At 38.2% G+C, this 23,653-nt stretch overlaps 1 protein-coding gene across 1 annotated transcript in view; it reads right to left on the reverse strand.

Annotated features, from left to right (window-relative positions):
* Positions 1-5,962, reverse strand: part of LOC145999688 (proline-serine-threonine phosphatase-interacting protein 2-like) — a 31,270-nt gene extending 25,308 nt beyond the window's left edge. Inside the window, exons 1-4 of the mRNA XM_083136907.1 lie at positions 5,871-5,962; positions 2,428-2,527; positions 1,735-1,835; positions 22-96 (exon numbers count right to left, since the gene is read on the reverse strand). Of these exons, the coding sequence (XP_082993033.1) occupies positions 22-96; positions 1,735-1,835; positions 2,428-2,454 (203 nt within the window). The 5' untranslated portion in view covers positions 2,455-2,527; positions 5,871-5,962. The remainder of the gene's footprint in view (positions 1-21; positions 97-1,734; positions 1,836-2,427; positions 2,528-5,870) is intronic.
* Positions 5,963-23,653: the final 17,691 nt, after the last annotated feature.

Below are 23,653 nucleotides of genomic sequence, written 5' to 3' on the forward strand. Positions count from 1 at the left end.
CTCAAAAAGGTATCAGCTTACCCAATTTCTTCTTTTCCTCCAGCAGACTTTGCTATTTTCACCAGAGTTTTTCCGTATACTTCTTGAGCAGTAGCCCTTATAATAGAGAAACAATACATTACAAATCAATATATGCAAACACAATATATTTAATTGCAGTTGAATGTTACTTCTACTTCAACAGAAACTGTGAGAGAGGGTTCATGCCTTTTACATCCAATATATTATATACCGGAAGGCCACAACTAAAGTTTCCCTGCCCAGAGCTCACTGGAGCCTGTTCGAAGCAACGGATTGCACTGAAACTTGGTATAGAGCCTATGGAGGCCATGGAGAAGCGAATAATGATGAAAAAAATAGTTCAAATTTTCACCACAAGGTCGAAATGTGGCGCTGAAATCTGGTACACAGTGAACATCATCATGGGAAATGTTCCTTGCACCAATTGATCGCATTGTCTTATGTTTCCAAAGCAGTAGCGGATCCAGAAGTTAGTTGGGAGGGGCAAATTCAGTCGGGTATCTCAACTCACTGAGAATAAATTCTAATCTACACTTGCACTGTTTTACGTAAGCAAGATATAGTACTGTAAACAGGAACCAAGCTGGCTTCCATATTCTGGAGATTAAAGTATTGTTTTGCTAAAATAGGGATCCAGGCTGGAATAGATGGTTATTACTGTATACCGTTGACATAATTTCTCCCATTGCCACAGTAGACTGAGTGATAAGACCAGGAGTAAAGTGAATAAACATATATTAACTCAAGGGGTCTTGGGTTCGATCCCCTTTTTGACGCATATTGCACAATGGTTCGGTTCCAAATTTAAACTGTAGTTCTAATTCTGATGGACTTTGATCAAACTTTTGAAAAAAAAGTGTTCTCCAGCCCGTCAAACTTTATGATAAAATCGATTGATTGATTTGTTGTTTTAAAAGTCCACTTTATGCACATTAAGGCTAATCGGGACTGGACCTACAGTTTAAAGTGGGATCCGAACCACTATGTGCCTCCACCGGGTATCGAACCCCTTGATTACAAGGTGACGACCCTACCACTGCGCCATCGGGGAGGCCCATTGATGATAAAAGACAGAATATTACAGTCTTCAATTGATTGATATTTTGTTTTAAGTCCACTTTATGCACAGTAAGGCTAATCGGGACTGGACCTACAGTTTGTTTAAAGTGGGATCCGAACCACTATGTGCCTCCACCGGGTATCGAACCCGGGACCCCTTGATTACAAGGCGACGACGCTACCACTGCGCCATCGGGGGAGGCACTTACAGTCTTCAAAAGTATTAGGCTTAATAATATATACAAAAGCGTGGCAGTTGGGAGGGGCGTTCTCTCCTATTGCCCTCCCCGTGGATCCACGCCTGTTCCAAATGGTCGTTCGCATTGACAGGATGCATACTGAACAACGCTGTACCGACATACTCAAATTACTGGTTGTTGTTACTTCAGCACCACATTTCAATCTGGTGGTGAAAATTTGAACTACTTTTTTTCATCAACATTCGTTTCCAATTGTTTTCCATAGAATCTATATCAAGTTTCAGAGCAATCTGTTGCTTCGAACGGGGCTCCAGAGGACAACTTTATTTCTGGCCACCCAGTATATATATATGTCAATGATTTTCTTCTTTTACAAAATCAAACTTGATGAAACATTAAATAAGAGTAATTATTCCTATACTGTACAACTAGGAAAGCAATCCCATGTCCTTACCATTGCTTTAAAAATTCTCCATATTCCTTCAGCACCCTTCGACCTTCTTTCACTCTCTTTAATGCTACATCAAAGCCTTGAAAGCTGCAAATTTCACGATTCTGGAATGAAATATTCAATATTATTACCATACAATGACATTTTACAATACTTATTGAAAAAAGCAGTGCTTTCATGCTGGAAGTTGTGAAATAATGAAGCAGTGCAGGAGATGGAAAAATTATTTTATTCACAAAATAAAATCAATATCTGGTACATTATATGTGCATATAGATAAGTAGCAAATTTATATAATGCAGAACAGAAGAATTCATTCCTTTATTCATTTTAAAATATCATCATATAACACCAGACTGACTCTCTTTAATTCAAACTTCAAGGGAACATGAAAAACATTTGAATTATCCAAAATTAGAAAAAAACATGACGTCACTAAAGATGGTTTCAAGGGAAATAAACTTCCGTTTGAATTACTCAATAATTCGAATTATCAAAGTTCAAATTAAAAAGATTCCACTGTATTTAGTAGTAATTCAACTAAATATAAAACCAAAAAAAAAGTTACATGGACATTTTTAGAGTAAGTTCTACCAAGCAACTTTTACTTTGTGTCCATGCAGTAGAAATTTTGATAAATTAACCACTGAACAGAATAGTTCATAAGATTTAAGTGACGAAATTTAGACAACTCACCCAGAAACTATCGTTAAAGGTCTTCATATCTTCTGATTTCTTCTACTCTAATCACAAAAGTGATTGCATTCAAACATAGCTCTCTCCATCATGTATAGTCCTTAAACACAAAATTATAACATTTTACCTACATATTGATAAACAAATATACAATACTTAAGAAAAATATTTGAACAATGCTTCCATTAAACAACTGCTTTCTCCTTAAGCCTAGATTGTTGCATTCCTGCAAGGGGTTGGTCGTATGTATATTGCTCCAGACAGCATCATGACTGCATGGATATTTTTTAAGTTGGAACATACAGGTTGGGTCATAGCCTACCTCCAACTAGGATATGGAAGGGATCCAAGGGACCAGTGGCGTGCCTAGGATTTCTGAAAAAATGGGGTAGTTACATACAAGTTTTTTTTAGAAGTCAGTCCTCATCTTGCCATCTTTCTTACTTATGATGTTATTTTTTAGGAATATTGGGACAAAAGGGGTGACCCTAGCTAACTGCCCCCTGGGGCAGGCCACTGCAAGAGACTGAACCCATATTGGATGTTGTCCTTCAAATTTTAAAGTTGCAGGTAAGCTTGAGTCTGCCGCCCCCCCAAAACAAAAAAAAATCAAAGCTACTCCCTCCACTCTAACTGACAACAGGCAACAAGAGTACCACATAATGACTCTCTATTTCACCTCTCCCGTAGGGCAAGGACAGGCATGGCCCTATAGCACACAGGAGCAGTGAACCCCCAGTAATGTACAGTAATCACTTCTAGGTAAAGATAAAGTCCTCCCCTGTGCATAGCAGCACGCCATGAAGGCATATAGGGGGTGTGGGGGTAACGCCCCACACTTTCTTGATCCGGTCGTGAGTGGGGGTGATGTGATCAGCATCATGCCCCTGACTGCCTTTACCCCCCAGGGTTTCCCCCAGGTACCCATGTTATTCGACGCTGGGTGGGCACCGGGGCCGCTTCCACCGTTAGAAAAGTTCCCGGATTTGAACCGGCCGGGGATCGAACACGGGACCTTTAGCATGGTAGTCAGACGCGTTACCGACTGAGCGACCGCGGCCACTTCCAGAATGAACAATAAACAATGTATTTACCTATTCACAATTTTTCGTTAAAATTTCTACACAATAAATAATGTATTTGTGGCAGTACCATGGCAATTTTTCTTTGCTAAGAAAGAGAAACCATGAGTCTACTTCGCTTGTGCAGTTTCTCGTTAGAACCCCCAAAGGACAACTCCTGCCATAGTGAAAGTACCAAGCAGTAGGCAGAAGCATGAGGTGGGTGTATGCAAAATACATGGAAATGGATACTGACGAACCTTGATATCCAAAAAAACGAACATGTGCAGTTTGTGTTCACACACAACCTGCAGCACAATGCACCATACTCTCTGCTTTTTCCATCATAGTGTAGCCCTGTGGGCTTCAAGTTTGAAACGGATACATTACATTTGCATCATTATTTGTGCCAAACTTCTTAGAATAAATGTAAGATTGTGGCAGAGATGGATGAGTAGCAATGAATGAAAGCTGGAATTAAAGACAAATAGCAATGAATGAAAGCTGGAAGTAAAGACAAATAGCAATGAATGAAAGACAACAAATTAAAATAAAATATACACTAGCAAAATAGCTTGTGCATACATTCAGACATTTTCCCCGGATGTTCCATGTGTTTGATTACGTAACCCCGTCACTGTTCCCAACCACCCCGTTTTTTTTTCAAGAAGATGCCTAACATAATCTAACCTTACCATGAATGGTTTGTGGGGATACCCGTGCATGGTTCTACAACCCGAAACTTTAACTACGCTTGCCTAACCTAACCTTACCATGAATGGTTCATGGGGCTATCCGTCAATGGTTATTCTTTTACAGTAAAAAAAAAAAGTAAAAAACTTACGTGAGTGAGTATAATGGTTGCACACAACGTTTCGCGAAGCTACGCTTTGCTTCTTCAGGTCTCTTTTCAGTATATAAAATACTTCGTCGTATAAGTAAAAAATCCAGGATTAGGTAAAAGAGGGTGATGGGATATGGAATTTAAAAATACATGAAGTTAAAAACGCCATGTAGCCATTCCCAGCTTCAAAAAGTCCACAAGAACTAAATTCCGTAAGTACTTTCCCGTCTTTTCTCCTGTAAATTTCAAGAAATGTGTTTCCGCTATATCTAATCGTTACCAGTTTGGTTCCCTTAGCATTAAAAAGTCCCTAAATGCATTCTACTAAGGTTCCCATTTACTTCTACATTCATTCCCACGCTTCTACGATATTTACTGTAGCTTGTCGACTGAAAATATCTTGTCCATGAGAAGTGCGTAGGGTAATTTTAAAGTTGTTTTTTTTTCAACATAAATAACGTTTTTCGATCCAAACAGTGCACATTACTTTAAGGAAGGTTCAAATTTCGTGTGACAATGATTTCCAAAATTCTACGATAATTAGTTTTCGTACTAGGTGAAATCATAAAATAGCCGGAACCGTTACCACCTATTTCATCACTTCATCATTCATGCTCACTTTCACGATTAGCCCAAGAGGTAGAAAAACAACGAAAAATAAAACAAAAACTTCAGGGTAACACTTTACTATACCGAAGACGGATTTCTTCAAATTTACAGGAGAAAGTACTTACGCAAATCATTTTCTGTAGCGTTGTTGATGTTCGGGAATGTAGTTTTGATCCATTTTAATGCGAATGCATGTGGTTTTCAACGAAAATCTATTTCCGATGCGCTATTGCTGCTGCCGCCATTTGCTTTCTGCACGAGAGCACAATACGCGCTATTGCTGCTGCTACAACATGATGTGTCGAGGATGCGTCCTGAAGTTGTTGCCGGGTGTGGAAGATGCCGTGGAATTTGTAATTCCGATGTTGTCCGTATATGCTAAATTGAACGAAAGGAGTGCTAATGGAACCAAACCTAACAGGCCTAACCTGACCTAGTAGGCATACCTCGTCCCCATGATGGTTCGTGGGGCTATGGTATGTAAGAAATAGACATTATTTTCGTTAGAAATCCATTTTTTCCCTAAAGAAATGATCTGCAGCGCACAATAGTAAGTTATCAATGTAAAAAATTGAGAAATAAATCATTGATAGGTGTCTCCGGTATAGTGAAGTAGTACCAACTTCAGTATTTTTTACATGTATATCTAAAATAATTACATCATGTTTCGAAACAATGATCTACATAACTAGCTCCGCGAAAATATGCTAGATTTCACTTTCTTTTTTTTAAAAAAAGGAAAAAAGTTTCTTGTCTTACACTTAATCATCGTCTAATAAATCCCAATTACATTTTGACGTTAAGAACAGACCATATGTACTCTTAATGTTTTCCTGGTTTCATATTACTTATGTTAACATTAACGGAGGAAGATGAATATTTTCCAACATGCTGTATTTACTACACATAAAAATATCTCATGTTCTTACCTAAATTATATAGTTTACAACATTTAACAACAAATAAATATTAATAAAATACAATTATCTTTTCACAGGAATAATTTCCTTCAATCTCACTGTGTTGACTGTTGATGAATGAGTGTGTACACTGTGTGTGTGTGTTTCGATTTCCTTCTTTATACAACAAAAAAAGCTCTTGACCAATCTTCAACGATACGTCAACTACGACCGATCACGCCTACATAAAAATATGTTTGCCGTTGCCACTATGTACAGTGGGATCCATGAGTATTACCGTGCAAATTGTCCATCACCATGCTCGTGCACTTTATTTGACCTAATAAGAGCTTCAAGAATTGAAAGAAAACTGAAAAAAGCTGTAGACAACATCTGCACCAGCAAACATAAAAATTCATCACTTCAAAACACATAGGATGCAAGAGAAAAATTAATGAAAATAGTCATGGACAGTTTGCACGGTAATACTCATGGATCCTACTGTACAGGGTGTTGCAAAATACCTGTTATAGCGCTTGGGAGGTGATTAGACAAGTAAAAACAAGGGGAAAATGTCGTTTGCGAGTGACAGGCGTGCGAAAATCGCCTCACACCATGTTTAAAGCACAACAAGTCAAGAAGGAAGAAATATATCAAAGTCGGATTAAAAGAATACAAAGAAAGTCGTACTACCTGATGAATACAATGGTGCAGCAATTGAGGCCCAGTGTAAATTGCGCAACGGGACTCTCAAAGAAAGTAGGGAATTCCCTGATGGAATATACAGGAAATTTACTACTAATGGACATTTCCACTTTGACATGAAAAACGTTTTAAATCCATTCACTTTACAGATAATGACACAAACATGAGATGTGCAAAATATCTCGGCGATATTTGTTTTGGTTCTCGAGAAACACGCCTTCAAACACCGCTGAAACTCACCTACTACGTCACGGATTTGAAAACGTCCTCTCCCAGTGGCGTCGCTAGGCCATCTGCTTTGGGGGGGCTGCAACCAGATACATGACTTATTACTATTGTAAATATTTTTAATGTTTGAAAATAGCAAAGTGATTAATAAGACAATAATATATAACAAGCATAAGGAATTAAAACTAACATAGACTTACTGCATTAATTTTTATGAAAACAGATGGATATTCTTGTCCTGTTTTTCTAATGCTGGTGAACTATGTCTCTATGTATCAGCTATACTCTGCAGTTCGAATTTGTTGCAAAATTCTCAATAACACAATCTACACACAATTCATGACACTCTTCCTTTTCTATAGCCAGTATTGCAAGTGAGGAAAGTCTGTCTTGGCCCATACTATTACGCAAAAATATCTTGATTCAAACAGCTAAAACTCCTCTCACACGATGCTGATGTCACAGGAATTGTCACTGCAATTTGCAACATTCTGCATAAGTTCGGAAACATGCCTTTTGGAATGGCGTTCATTAAATGTACTATGGATGTGATGGTGTATGTCAAGTTCTTTAGTAATTTTTTGCAACCATGATTTCAGCGATCGGCACTTGTAATTTAATAGTCACAAAAACCACTCAAGAATTGAGGGTTCAAAAACAAGTCAAAATTTGTTGTAAGTAAAGAAAATTCCGGAAAATGGTTAGCAACACTGTCGGCTACCAGACGTAGTGACTGTGAGTCTACTCTCATGTTCACTTCTGTTTGCGTTTATCAGTACGCGTGTTGTTTATACTGTGTTGAGTTGCTGTGCTATTCAGTGCTAGTGCTTTATTGTGTGTTAATTGTTATTCATTCATTAGTTATGCCGCTAAACAAATATAGTCTTGAACAAAGAGTTTTTATGTACTATAATTACGTGAAAACGAATTCTTGCAGAAAAGTGGTCAGGCAATTACAAGAGACAGGATCTCTTGAACCTAATAAACGTGTTGTATTGCTGTTGAAGGAGGTCATTTTCAACATCTCTTATAACACAGGAGGTTAGTGATCATTATTTTTATTACTTTTAAATATCATTTTACGCTTTCGGTTTGCTTTATGCGCCGGGATGCTATCTTCTATTTCTGTCAACTGAGGATAAAGTAGCGATGTCTAATCCAAGATTAGATGTCAGAAATAAGGTGCCTGAAATATTTGTATTTGGGAGGACACCATTTCCAGCATCCTTGCGACAAGGTACGTGCTTATTTCAATTGTAATTGTAACTGTAATTGTGAAAAGTGGAAACATTACAAAACAAGCTGTTTCTGTCACGGACTTCCTGAACGCAATTTGCCGGGACCTGTTGCATGAAGAAGCCGCCGAACGGCCGACACTCTGGCGGTAAACGACTGAAATAACCTCCCTGTAGAACAAATGACGGCTATCGTTTGCACTATTGCCAGCTAAAGACATGACGTGTCAGATGTAAGATCGTGGTTTTAAAAAAAACTATGTCACAACGAAACGATTCTTTCCCAGAATATGTACCTAGAGGTATGTTCCTGCATTAACAATTGTTCAAATATATTTTCTCGAAATACTGTATGTAATAATAGCTAAAAATTGGGGGGCTTATCGAGGGATTGGGGGGGCTGAAGCCCCCACAAAAAGGGCCTAGCGACGCCACTGTCCTCTCCACAGACAGGAGGTCCTCTGACGTCATCACTTAGAAATGCGTGCAGGCGGGGCTTCTGCTCGTCCCGTCAACTTAGCATGAGCCGCGGAAGCGACAGAAAATTCACTTGTTACTGTGTAAAACAAGTATCTTACAACTTCCAGTGCAAAAATCTGTGCTCCATTTCTTGGAGATGAATTATGCCCTAGCAGTATAGTAGTATTTACTATAATTTAGCCACTCGGTAGAGGGTTTTCCCATTAGGGTGACAAAGCAAACCTTGTAACAGTCAATGGCTGAACACGTGAACAGCCTTGTTCATTGCGAATACATAGGTTAGTTCTGACTGGCAAGAACTTAATGTTATAGGAATGCCTTTTCTGGAATTACAATTATTTTCGTCATAATATTTTCTTCACAAATTTTAAGATAATACTTTTAGAACACACTGGTTTACACGCCAATTTCCGCAATATAAGAGGTGATACGGTATAAAAAGATACGGTGAGTTTTTAAATGTCCTGCAGTAAATGACAGTTTTCTTCAGTTAATATATATATTGCAAACTTTTGTATTTAGCCTACTTTTACGTCGCTTTACCGTTCACTTTGTTTAACCGCAACGATGAGAACGCATAGTTAATTTATTATGTATCATCTCTAACATCACATTTCTTCCCACTTTTGGCTAATCGCTACAATGAAGATGAATAACTACAAGCAGTATTCGAAGTCGGGGTGCAGGAGTACACCCCCCCACACACACACTACCACCAACTGCACAATCTAAGTATCACCCAACCTGCCATGATAAGAGACGAACTTTTTCTTCTGTCCCATCTCATTTCGAAAACATTCACTTGTCCCATCTCCTTTTATGAGACGGTGAGCAACACTAACATTAACAATAGAAGCATCCCCCTAGCTGTCCCAAAAGTCTCGAGCAAACATCCTCCCATGTAACAATTTCCAGTTCAATGAAATGTCACTCACAAGGAAACAGTCATGCCCAGGTCGAGAGTCAAACCTGGAACATGCGATTTCCTCAGATAAATCATGTATTTTGTGTATAATAATTACAACGCCAGTTCATTCCTGGTAATTCTGAATCTGCAGTTTGGTTTGCATATATAAGCAGGATAATATTTAGTTTTCGAGGGCTGTACCGTCGAAACGAGGAGGATCAACTTTGGATGGATCAACTTTTGGTATGATTAGGGTTGCTTTATTTCGTAAGTGAAAATCCAGAACACTGCTGACCGGAAACTTGTTGGGAAGCATGGGGGGAGGGGATGTTGGACCCGACAAAGTTGTGTGTACGTAGTCACGAAGTCACGCTAGTATTGATACTTTTCTGTTCATCTTGTGTCACTACGTTTTTAAGAACCAAATATCTTTAAGATGACTCATGGGGGGAAAATTACTGATTTGACAGTCTCAATGCAGTTTCTTATCGCAGAAATTCCGAAACTATCAGGAAATTGCAGACATTGGTCTGCAGTCCCATCTGGTGTGTGGAATTACGAAATTTCCTTCCCATCCATATCCCATCCTATACGTCTCTAATTTAAGAGAATGAAATAAGTCTGAAGGAATTTTTTATGAACAAGCGGATAGAACAAGGAAACTGGTAATTTTAGTGAACCAAAAAAAGAGGGGAGTTGGACCCGTTGAATCCCCCTTAAATACGTCCATGGTTATACACATTATTTCCTTGTAATAATTATACATAAACTAATTATAGATATGTACTGTGCAACTAATTTAATCTTCTCAGTGTATTTTCTCTTATATGCACAAAAATATTTGATCATAATTTGCGCAACAGAAATGGAACACAAACTGAAATTGCTTTATGGAAAAGAAAATTAAATAGGCTTTATAAATAAAGTGAAGAATGTGAAAATTCATATTTTGCACTACCTAGGTTACAAAATTTTTGAGTGTCTGGTCAGCAACCAATTTTATAAGCAATACTTTTCGCATGGCCTGAGAACACACACGCAGCTGAACCGTTTCATTTATCTTGCACGTGAGCAGCACGGATATTTCATAGAAGAATGATCACTACAAAGCATAGCTTTCCTTTCTCCTATCGCTCCTTCTTCCATTATTTAAATCGGTACAGATTTGTAAAACTGCTGCGCATGTGTTCGCTCACCGTGGGCTACCCATCCGGAACTGGACGCTCGAAGCAGACGACAAAGGAGCTCTCCCTAAGGAGTGACGTAGTAACATGGCGGCGGCGTGTTTTCAGCACAACGCTAGCCTCGCAACTTTGGAAGTCTCGTTTCTGCCTTAAACTGGACGCAGAGAAACGCGAGAACTTGCAGGGGTCATTTTTCCAGGATGCAGTTTCTAAAATTTGTTGTAAAAAAACTGAGTGGAAATGTCCATTTCCTACATAATGTTGAGATCGGAATGTAGCCAGTAAAATGACGACATATGTCCACTGTCCCACTACTGCTGGGATACCGTCCCACACTAGGGAAATTCACCCGAAAATGGCGAGAAAACGCACACAATGGCATGTAACATTTCCAGGCACAGCACATATTATATTAAAGGGTTCCCCCGAGAAGCGCACAACCTCCGCACATGCAGATCGACGGTATGTAGTACGTCAACGGCAAATATAATGGAGCAAATTGTCCACAACTATTTTCATTACTTTTTTATTCTACATCCTGTGTTGTTTTAAGGAATGAAACTATGTTCGTTCAAAGCAGGCATTGTTCTCTGATTTTTGACGTCTTTATTTCAATTCATTATCATCACATTGTGTAATGCAGACCGAATGAAAATAGTGGTGGACAACTCGCCTACTGTTTCTTTCGCCGTTGGGGTACAGCGATCTCCAGCATCTTCACTCGCACCTTTCACTAAAAGATACTATGCGGTGCTAATAGGGCTCACAAACACCGGTATACTCAGAGACATGGTTGAAAATGTCCGCCATTGACTTCAAGACAAAAGACGGCATTAGCGATGCACGGATTGTCTGGTACGTGCAAATACCTCTGGCATGACACCATTTGTCCCAGCAGCGGCACTAACACAGCAACGAGGTCCTCAGCACTTTCCACAGGGGTTTCATACAAGAGCCTTTTCATTTCTCCCCACACAAAGAAATCCAGTGGTGTGAGGTCGGGCGAGCGAGGTGGCCACGGAAAAGGTCCACCCCTGCCAATCCAACGATTGCCGAAAATATCGTTGGATAAGGACCTGGCTTCCCGGTCGAAATGCTCTGGGGCGCCGTCGTGTTGAAACCAGATACGTTGTCTACCTGCCAGTTGCACGTCTTCCAAAAGTTCAGGTAATACGTCATGTAGAAACACCCGATAATTCCCACCACACAAAGTAGAGGGCAAAATGTACGGGCCTATCAAGTGGTCACCTACTACCACACTACACACTGCGAACCTATGTTGATGATGGCACACAATGATTGCATTCGGATTCTCCTACCCTACAGATGGCAGTATCGATACGTAACAACAGTGTTGCCAACTTTTGCGAGGAATGTGTTTTATGGTGGGTGTTCGGTTTTCATTTGACTGCCCGAAATATATTGTATAACACACAAAAAAATAGACACATTACATAACCCCTCCCTATCACTCAAGCATTCACACTCTCACTCATCGAGACCATCGATCATCGCAATCACATCAGTCGTAATGACTCGATGGGCCTGTCCCAGGCACGGATCGTCTTGCAGTGATGTGCGTCCTTCGCGGAATCTCTTCTGCCACTCGTGCACACTTGTCAGGGACATGCAGTGTTCGCCATACACTGCAGACATGCGACGATGAATTTCGCGTGTTCCAGCACCCTTAGCCACCAAGAAATGAACCACACCTCTCTCTCTTCATTGCTTGCCTCCATTTCCAATGCTGGACGAACACACTTTTCACTACGCTCACCTCCTGAGCAATGACGAAGCAACTGTGTGGACCTGTGCGTTTTCACTATGCATTTCTCCTACTCTACAGATGGCAGTATCGATACATAACAACAGTGTTGCCAACTTTTGCGAGGAATGTGTTTTATGGTGGGTGTTCGGTTTTCATTTGACTGCCCGAAATATATTATATAACACACAAAAAATAGACACATTACACAACCCCTCACTATCACTCAAGCATTCACACTCTCACTCATACTGCAGGGGTAAAAAATACATTATGTTCAATATATTGACCTTTCATAGATACCAAGACACATTTAGTTTTCTTATGAGAAGGGATGAATCTTAATCTATGCCTGCAGACGTTAATTTGTTTAGAATCCAAGATACTTGGCATAGCACGTAGTATTGTATATGTATATCGCAATTAATGAAACATCAATAAATTATTGTCGAATTTTCACTAACGTGTCTTGGAAGTTAATAACATTAGGCAGCCCACACAACTCGTACAAATATCATAATTATATCAAATGCAAGGCTAAGGTCTAAATCACCATCCCTGAGACCTTCTGTAAACAAACGGTCTCACCGATTCGATGTATCACTCCGCGTCAGCTGATTCATGACCGCAATCATCTGCTGTTACACTCATAGTTCGCCGCACCTATTCATTTTATATAAGAGCCTCTGAATGTCAGAACCCGTTCTCAAAACATCAGACGAATATGCAGCCGCATACATTGTTACTCTCCCGGTCATTCTCTGTTTCATAACCCTTAAAACTGCAGACACTGACACACCACTGCACTGGGATACCAACTTAACCACTTCATTTACTGGTTTCTCAGGATACTACTGACAGAACGTTACATAAATATTGAGTAGAATCTGTTTCTCACCCCTTTGCAAAGGCTGTCCTTGCTGGTGTTTTGAAAACAAGCTAGGAGAACACGGAGACTTTTCCTCACGCATAGAACTCGGCATGATATTTTTCTAAGGCTAAGTCAGGCAATATTACTAAGTTGCACTACTTCCTTGCTGTTCACATGATTATTTTTAGAAAATAACCAATGTTATAAAATATCATTATGTACAAAAATCTCTAAGCTCATTGAAAGTTATATTACTACAAAATGTTCACACTTATCTTGCCTTGCCATGTCACCAAGTTATTTTACGAAGTGCACTATATTTGGCGGAACAAAAATCGTTATTAGGATGCTTGTCAAAGTTTCCAACCGCAATAAATTTACGAACTTTTTGTCTTGTGTTGATCATCATCAATATATTTATTGGACTTACAGCAATGCATATGGCTGTTTATGCCCATTATATATTTTATTTACATAAGATACAATTTACATAAAATGTACAAACAAATTTCAAATACACTCCTATCTATATCATCCTTAGAAATATACATTACCATGTTATATCATTTTGTCTAAAAAATGCAAGTAAAATATATTCAATTCACATGCAAGAAAGAAGCCAAATTTATGGGAAATGATTACTGGTGCAAAGAGTTAACCATAAAGGTGAAGCAATAAGTAAAAAAAAGAAAGAGCATTGGGTTTAAAGTGAGACGTCATTTGCGGCAGCGTATCCCATACTACAAATTTGCCATTGTTTTACCTTACGTAATGAATCCTGTAACAACGCTGGATTTTCGTGTGGATTATTTTACTTCTATGAGTTTTCAATGCTTTCTGCATGCAGGTGGTTTTGTTTACAGAAGGTGTCAGGGTTTGTGATTTGACATATAGTACACGTTTACTGAATGGAAATTGAAGACACTGATGCATAAATATATTAAAAATTGCACGAAGTTAAAGTTACATTCGTAACTAACAAACTGAGATGCGATCTCTACAAAAGATATGTGAATTCTCTGGACGGGAGACAAGATACACAATTATAATCATAAGCAGTTTAAAGTTGCAGACAAAAATTCAGAATTCCTAAGATTGGTTTATTTTACTTCACATTTGTACTACTTTTGGCTAATTGCGAAGATAAGGATGAGTGAACACTCACAAAGAACACACCGATGCCCAGGACGGGATTCGAACCCGTGATCCCTGGTGTCGTAGCATGATGTGCGGAGGTCGGCCAGAGTTTCTAGGAAATAAATGTGACTATTAAAATTTCAACGTCTGTCACCTTTACCATTTTTTTTATATTTTTAAATAGAATTGTTGTTAAATCTGGCGTGCGACAGCCAAGTTGTTTAACTTTTCATTTAATATCGTATAGTACCTTGGAAAACGGTGTATGTAATAATGCTCTAGAGTGCGCGTCAAATCTCCTGCATATGGCCTTGGACGGCTGAACAGCACCAGCGAATCACGGACGTGCGGCGTTGCCTAGTTCAGAACCTGTTTCACCTCGCTACTAAATCGTGTACCTGGCGCTCGGATATAAATAGATTATTTCAAGTGTCAACAGTTCAACAGATGGAAAGATAATGAATTTGCGAGTATGTACGAAAAACAAGTGTGATTGTAGCTTATACCATTCCCTTTGTAGAAGCAATGTTATTATAAACGTATTTGCATTGTATCGTTTTTGCTCTCCCTTCGTTCCTGTTGCATTCCGAAACTTTCCGATTAGCGAAGGGAACAGGGCACGTTCGTTCCCAGTGATGGTAGGAGAAGATGATATGATCCTCCCGAACCATATCAAAGATTCGGTCATATTTAATATTATTCTTAATTATTTTACTTTTTATATTCACTATAAAATGTTATGAAAGTTGAGATATTTAATAGTTGAACTAATGACCTAATTCTGTCATTCGAGAAGTTTAGAATTTGTTATTTGCAAGCTTCTTGAAAGCGAAATCTTTCATTGTTGACAATTAGTCAAAAATATGTGTTCTCAGTTTTAGAATCAAACTATTATGAAAGCCATAAGAGCTAAATTTCAGTTGGAGTTATTAGTAATATAAGCCTTATGGACATTGGAAAGAAGTTTTTAAGAATGTGACAACTTTATAGTAGAGAATATTATAGAAACTTTAAGGGTCATAACTGTTGTTTTAGACATAGAAAAATGAACCTTATGGAACACACTGTTTAATCTTTAGAATATTGCCATTATACACAAATTAGTTCTGCATATCACAGCTGCAGCTATGTTTATCTTTTGTGTCACGGGAGGCGCTCTGCTTGACATGAGGGGGTATAAATACAGCTTCGGAACCTAATTCGGGGGCATTTTCATCACCGACTCCGATGGATTAACATCTTCTTCTTCTTCTTCTTCTTCTTTTGTCCCTGTCAGCATTATCTTGTCGACTTTGGACATCGTTATTGTTTTTTTTTTATTTCTTTTAATGTTTTCTTCTAAAGTTGGCAGTTAGTCTCACAAATTAATCGGAATCACAAATATATAACAATTATGATAAATAATTCACTTTTTTTGTCCATTTTGCTGTTTCTTAAAAATCACTTTATATTTCAAGTCTACATTTTCGAGAATATGCATACAGCATCCCTATTAATGAAGGGGATAAATCTGTTAAAATGGATGATAGTGATATTGGAAATGGAATTTTTAAACGTTGAAAACCTTTGTAGAGTATGATTTGTTGATCTGAATAGATTGGACATTCTAGAATTAAATGTTGAGCATCAGGATTATTATTGCCACATTTACAATTTTCTTGAGTTTTAATTTTTATTTTTGCTAAATGTGCTGGTGTACGTACGTGTCCTGTTCTTAATCTATTAATAAAAACTATGACTTGCCGTGGGAGTGTGTATGAATTGAACCAAGGGACTTTAGATTTAAATTCTGCAATCCATCTATATGTGTTGCCCACAAACTTAAATTGATCTTTGCACCATTCATTCCATTGTTCCATAAGTTTGATTTTTACTCGTGGTAATAAATCAGTATACATTAACCTATTGAAACTTATGAGTTGTAAATCTCTGGCCTGTTTAGCGTATATGTCCACTCTATCATTTCCTACATTAGTATCATGTGCTTTGACATAACTGAATTGTATGTCAATGTTTCTTTTGCAAGCAAGTTGAATTTGTTGAATAATTAAAATAATAAGATATGATTGGTGACATAATTTGGGATAGGATGTAGATAATGCTTGAAGAACACTCAGCGAATCTGTAAGGAGAAGGATTTTTTTAAAGTCTTCCGCTATTCCATATTGTAAGGCTTTGTATAGGGCGTAACTTTCCGCAGTAAAAATAGATGAATCTATAGGTAATCTAAATTGTTGATAAATGTTTTTCTCTGGGATGTAATAGGCACATCCTACACTATTGTTATTCTTAGAACCATCGGTGTAAATCATTACATGCATTGGCCATTTTTCTCTGTACAATGCATGTAAACCTAGATCTCTGAAGTGGATTGAACATTGAATATATAATGGAATATCTAGTTGATAGATCAAAGGATGTAAGAGAGTGAAAGTATTAGATCGAAGTTCTGGAAATAAGTAATGACAGTATAACATCTTAAATACTCAGCTCCCTTTATGGGAGGGTTCAAGAACTCAGTCTTCGTTCCCAAATTAGCTTAGAGACATAGTTATTCTGTCGTAAGGGTAGGTTCGCCCTGTGTACATGCTAACATGTCACCATACGAAAGAATAAGTTAATTTAAACTTTATTTTGAAGTTTTCTGAAATTTTAAATAAAATCTTAGCAAAATAATGTTAAATTTCGACTCAGAACTTACTGTTATTCTGACGCAAGGTTAGGTTCGCCCTGTGGACATGCTAACATGTCACCACGCATGAGAATAAGTTAATTTAAGATTTCTTTCAACCTTTGTGATAATTCAGTTTCATCTCTTCGAAACTTATACGTAATATATTTTCAATTGTTGCATAATGCAACAGGACTTAATGTTATTCTGCCGTATGAGTAGGTTCGCCCTGTGGGCATGCTAACATGCCATCATAGGGAAGAATAAGTTCAGATTATTTCGTCGCCATGATTATTATTTATTGATCAGGTTATTCATTATTGATATCTGGCATGGTTAGGTTTCGCCCTGTGAACATGCTAACATGTTGCCATACCTGATATCAAGTCGATGTCTCTAATATTTTACGAATTATATCAGTTTGTATTTCTGCATATATCTTGAAGCCAGACCATAATGTCCAATTTATATTAAAATCGGAGTCAATACTTAAAACCTTCGCCAGTCACGTCAATGTTATGCTTCATTATGTCAAGGAGCGTTCATAAAGTTCCAAGCAAGCGCCTGGTCGTCTTTATATAACTGATATGACAGCTTGATCCATATTATGTAAATAAACTGCAAAAGTCGCGTAGATTTAATTATAAGAAGGAAATCTGTTCTGTCCTTTATTTATGGAGATCTGTAACTAAGATATAAATTTATAAAAGTATCTTGAAAATAAACCATCTTCAGGAAAATAATTGCCCATAAAGAAGCCTACTGAAGACGCAGACCTTTCTTCGGAAACAGATGTTATTCATTTATAAAATCTCCCTTTTCCATAGCCTATCAAGTGATTTAGTACATAACACTTGAAGCTTCATATCCCATGTATTTGTACAGTCATGGACACTTCTGGGTTGTAACGACCCTATTGAAGAAGCACTGAAACAAGCCATCCATGTCTGACCACCAAGCGCCTTGTGACTAGACAACCCAACCAGCATTGCAATTATGTGGCTTGTATACCAGTCACGGGTATACATCTCTGTAAATTGAGTAGTGACGCCAAAGAGAAATACGAGATGAAGATTGTCGATCGTAATGTCTCGTGTCCTCGACATGCAATAATACTCGGTCCACGTTACGTTCCATTATTTAATGTTGTTTGGGAACGAACCTGACGAACTGGGTTTATATTTTCACTCCTTGCATTACAGTAAATACCATATTTTACAATTATATTAATGCTTTTGAACGAAAATAATACCCAGAAAAACATCAAACACACGTGCACACCACTCTCCTCACACACATGCACGTGAAAACAAACATACAAAGCTAAGTTTTAACTTTCAAGTGAATGTCCAAATAACAGTAAATGGAGAAGCACGATGTGCGAAACATGGGACTTTTCACAGAAAGAATGCGTCTATTCTTGACATACGTGGTTTCTATTAATAGACAATGAAACAATTATGAGAGAAATTAACATGCATTTTCGTCTTCAGGTGTTGAGGAAGGAAACAGACAGACTGGAAAAAAGAAAACATGGTGTTATTGATAGATTGTTGGCAGTGATCGAACGCTACATTTTAAAAGTAGCTTCGCTACAGCTACAGCTACTCTTCCAAAATGTAGCTTCGCTACAGCTACAGCTACATTTACCAAAAAGTAGCTCGCTACGCCACTCCTGTTCGCTACTCGCTACTTCGCTACTTTTTGCGCTACTTCTGCATTAAAAAAAATGAAAACAACGATATGGTATTAAAAAAATCCCCTACTCCTGGTAAATAGATTCTGTTATTTATTATCATGATTCCAGTCATTCGATAATTTTAATAGCAATGTTACTTCAGTTACTTATTTTTACAATAGTTTTTGAGAATACCATACCTATGCAAGTGGCATATCAATTCAAATTTGATATATGAATATTGCAATTAGGGTGTTACCCAAATTAATTATTACAACTATACACAAATAAAATTTGGTAGGATTACGTATTTATGTTCACATCAACATATTTTTCTTGAGAATAAATATTTCATTTTTTATAGACTGATATGAAGTCAGCATTTTGAATGAAAAATACCTGGAGCCCAGTAGCGAAGCGTAGTCTTACGAAGGAGGCAAGCAATGTTTCAGTACAACAAAACATGTAGTACAACGACATGCCGAGGGGAAAGATTCAAGGTTTATAGCCTCATTTACCCAGTCGCTGGATTTGTCAAAATATCGTAATAAAGTGACTGTACTAAAAATAAACCATATGATCCGTAAACGTCACATTTACTTTTTTTAAAAAAATCCAGGTAACGTTATTCATATGATATTAAACGTTTTGCATATGCGAACTTTCCGCATACGACTAAAGGGAGACGGAATTTCTTACTTACTTATTAGTACCTTTATTTGTTCATTATTATTTAATATGGTCAAACGGTGACCAAACCGATTTAGATAAAAAAAAAATGGGAATAATTTGTTTATTTTACGCTGCATGTTGTAATTTAGTATTTTTGGGCACCCTAAAAACCGCATTGGAGTAACTTAAACACTAAATAAAAAGTTAAACACAAACAATAAAAAATTCATTTCAAAGCAAAGAAACACATGCATAGACGATGTACTCACCACAATAAATTTCAAACTCTTGGTGTTGGTCGACCCCCTTCCACGATTTTCATTTTAACACTTATCTCTCTCGAGCTAAACGAAGCAATTTTCAATTGCTCAATAATACACCCGCACTTCACATCAACCGTTCCTAAATACGCGTTCATTCCGATAAATTCACAGCACAAAACACGAAGCAACAAACACTCACACTATCCCACGTGCTTTCCACAACTGCAACTAAAAGCATCCACACAAGATCACTTTGAAAATCTCTGAAACAACAGAAAGTGATACCAACCTATTTCCTTAATTTTATCCGTCACAAAGGAAAGATATATCAGTTTGGAGATAAAAATTACGCGGAGGAATCAGAATCATTTCAGCAGAACGAGTATGTACATTAATATTTAAGTAATAAAGTGTCATTCAATGGCGTGCCCGGGGCGAAGGGGGGGGGGGTGGATGGTAGACATAACCCCCTTTTGGCCCAGTATATCTAAGAAAAAACGTCAAAGGAAGGAAAAGATGACAAAATGGGGACCGTAAAAAGACCCTGGGAACACCACTTGCGTCATAATAATAGAACTTAAAACATATTCGGGCCTCTGCTGGAGCCCTTTGACTACAAAAGGGCCCCAGGTTCGATACCCAGCAGAGGCACATAACGGTTAGGATCCAGTCTCGATCAGATTATCTATGCTTAAAATGGACTCAAAACAAAAACTAGGAAAGATGCCAAGTTGGGAGGATCAGATCCTCCTGCTCCTCCATTCCCCACACTGCTCATCATAGATGAGGAGGTAAACAGAAGAGGACAAATGAATGGTGGTGAACTATATCAAAGCGTCCGAAGAATAATATGGAATAGGGATGTACCTATGAAATGCAAGAAGGTAATATGTAACATACTATGTGCCAATAATTACGTATGGAGCAGAGACTTGGACAATAACATAGAGAGACAAAGAAAAGATGCAGGCAGTGGAGATGAAATTTCTAAGGAGTCTTTTGAGGAAGACTAGGGATAGAATAAGAAATGAGGAGATCGGACAGACAGTGGGTGTAGTGAAGCTTCAGGACAGAATAGAACAGGCACAGATGAGATGGTTCGGACACATGAAGAGGATGGATGCAGAAAAGACTACCAGTAAGAGCTTACAATGCACAAGGAGTGGGAATAAGGCCAAGGGGGAGACCAAGATGTTGGTGGAAAGAACAGATAGTGGAGAGTGTTAGGAGACAAGATTGGAACACCTTGGAAAGAGAGGAGTTGTGAAAGACCAGGAAATAATGGAGAGGCTTGACTTCTATGCCGACCCAGCCAGAGGCAGGAAACAGCGAAGGATGATGATGATGATGTCATGATTAGCAAAAGTTACAGAAAAGTGACGCAAAAGTAAGAGAAATACAAGTACATATATTTGAAAACTATGTGTATTAACTAAAGAAAATTGTCGTTTCTGCAGGAAAGTCAATAAGTCGTACATACTTTTTGCAATATGATAAAATTATTGAGGAAACTGTCGTATAAACCTGAGTGTTCTAAACGTATTGTAATTTTAAAATTTGTGAACAAATACTATCGCGAAAATAATTGTAATTCCAGAAACTCTATCATTCTTGTAACAATAATTTCTTGCTGGTGAGATCCTATATACTGAGGATGATCAATGCTGTTAACGTACTGAGCCATTTATTGCTGGCACTATTCCTTTGTCAGTGCATTGGATATTCCATGGCTCGTTTTTGCATTGCAAGTTGTGTCTTACACAGCAATTAATGACATTTTGGTGTCTCTTACACCATGAATATCCACAGGATTTGTTCCGGGGGTGACACAAACGAGGCACTTTTTTCCAGTGGTGCAGCAAACGAGGCAAAATAGCGATGCAGCTAAAAAACGTAGCTGTTAGCAGGAATATATTCATATATGTCAGTTAGTTATCTGGATATCTGAATTCTTCAGATACTAATTAAATAAATTACGCAGATATCTATAATCTACAATCTAGATAATCTGTATCTCCATGTAATAGACTGTCTTTATGAACCTCTTGCAAAATTAAGGGTTATTGTCGATTTTTTCAGACGCTGTTGCCACATTCAAAATTCACCTCAAAATGCCGAGAAAAAATGTAGCTGTAGCGAAATTTTCGCTACAACTACAGGAATTTTGTAGCTTCGCTACCGCTACAATTTTCAAAATGTAGCATCGCTACAGCTACAGCTACAAATTTTGTAGCTAGCTACAGTAGCGACGCTACAAGTAGCTCGCTACTTCTGACCACTGATTGTTGGTTAGCGTACAGAGCTTTCACCAGTGAGATCTAGGTTCGATCACCACCAAGGACAGTTTTTTTAATTCATTTCTATTAGTGAAGAAGTATGTACTATTGTTTTCTAGGCATTTTGACGAAAGGATACACATCAAATTTGTTCGTTTAATCTGTATTTTCATTCTTCTAACGCAATTGCAATGCTGGTTGGATTGTCTAGTCACAAGGCACTTGGTGGTTAGACATGGATGGCTTGCTTCACTGCTTCTTCAATAGGGTCGTTACATCCCAGAAGTGTCCGTGACTGTACTACTATACCCGTACCTGAGAGGGGTCAGAGTATCCCATTAGCCCACTGAGTTTTAGCCGAGGTGAAGAAACAGATGAGATAGGATATTGAAAGGTGATTGAAGGAAATAGGAAGGTAAAGATGAGGATGGACGCTTTGTTTTCGTGATTTTTTTAATGTAATAGCTGCGATTGTATAGTTTTTCGAAGGCGATTTATGCTCGAGGACGCTGACGACAGAGGGTGGCCTAAAGGTTCGAGAGAGGAACCGCCACAAAGTATAGTTCAGTATGAGAGCAGCCTAAAGTGTCGCGATGGATGTTTCCGCTCACTTTCTTCGTCTCCTTCAAAGTTTAGAGCTGGTGATCGAGCGCAGGTCTCTCCCCAGCCATGCAGCTAAGCAATGATGATTTTAAAAGGATGGTATTTGTTTTATTTTGATTTTGAGCGTTTTCCCTCATCAGTTGTTTTCCTTCCTAATTTTGAGTAACGTTATGCGTCGCTCTTCATAGTCATTCACCTGTTGAAATGTGCTGATTAGAATATTGGCAATATTGAAACAATTAGGCTTCAAGTACAGGGAAACCAACGACGGTCGTAAATTTCTGATGGAGAGAAGTGACATTGTTACGTCAAGGGTAAAATTCTTTCGTATCTAATGTTCCGTGCTCTCCTTGACAAGGCATTTCGCTCAACCACGCTGTCTCTTTTCCGTGTGAGATCTCGACATGGCACCGCTGCAGTGCGCTGCTATTGGCTATCGTCTTATGCAGGAGATTTGACGCGCACTCTAATCTGACTCATCTTTACTAACTACCCTTCCTTTCACACACCATCAGACACTTTTGCTTCAGTAAAAGGAAAAACACTGAACAATTAGAGACACCGAGTCGACCACGGTATACTCGCCTTGCTTTGTTTATAATTTGCAACCCCAGCACGGCAGATGGTACATTAACAATCAGTGTTACTAACAACTGAAATATGATTAGCTGCTAAATGAACTGTAGATCTACAATTCTTAAAATTCAATGCAAGAAATTGAATGATATCTCCAAGTGAAATTCTTATACTGATAGATTTTCCGTGTGATTTTTTACAAATATTAAAGTAAAAAATCGCCTGGAGATGCGAAATCCCTTTGATAATTTAGGCAATTCTTTTGTACAGAAAATGTCTTCAATATTGTCAACGTCAGTTGCAACCCGTGAGTGTCTGTGTGCATGAGAGCAAGGGATATATCTTTTCTTAAGGAAGAAATCGATAACAAAAAAGTGTGGATGGCTCTTTAGACGCATTTATCTAAATGGTTATATAAATTTGGGGAAGATATTACGTTCGTGCTTGCCAAGTATGCAGGAAAGTATCCTTCTCGCGAATTACTTCTCCAACGAGTATTACAAATCGGTCAGGATTAGTCACTTCTCTCTGAAGTTTGCAACTATGTCAACACAATGCAAAA

Source organism: Lepisma saccharinum, chromosome 1, assembly GCF_977018435.1.
Source record: "Lepisma saccharinum chromosome 1, izLepSacc3.1, whole genome shotgun sequence".
Lineage (NCBI taxonomy): Eukaryota > Metazoa > Arthropoda > Insecta > Zygentoma > Lepismatidae > Lepisma > Lepisma saccharinum.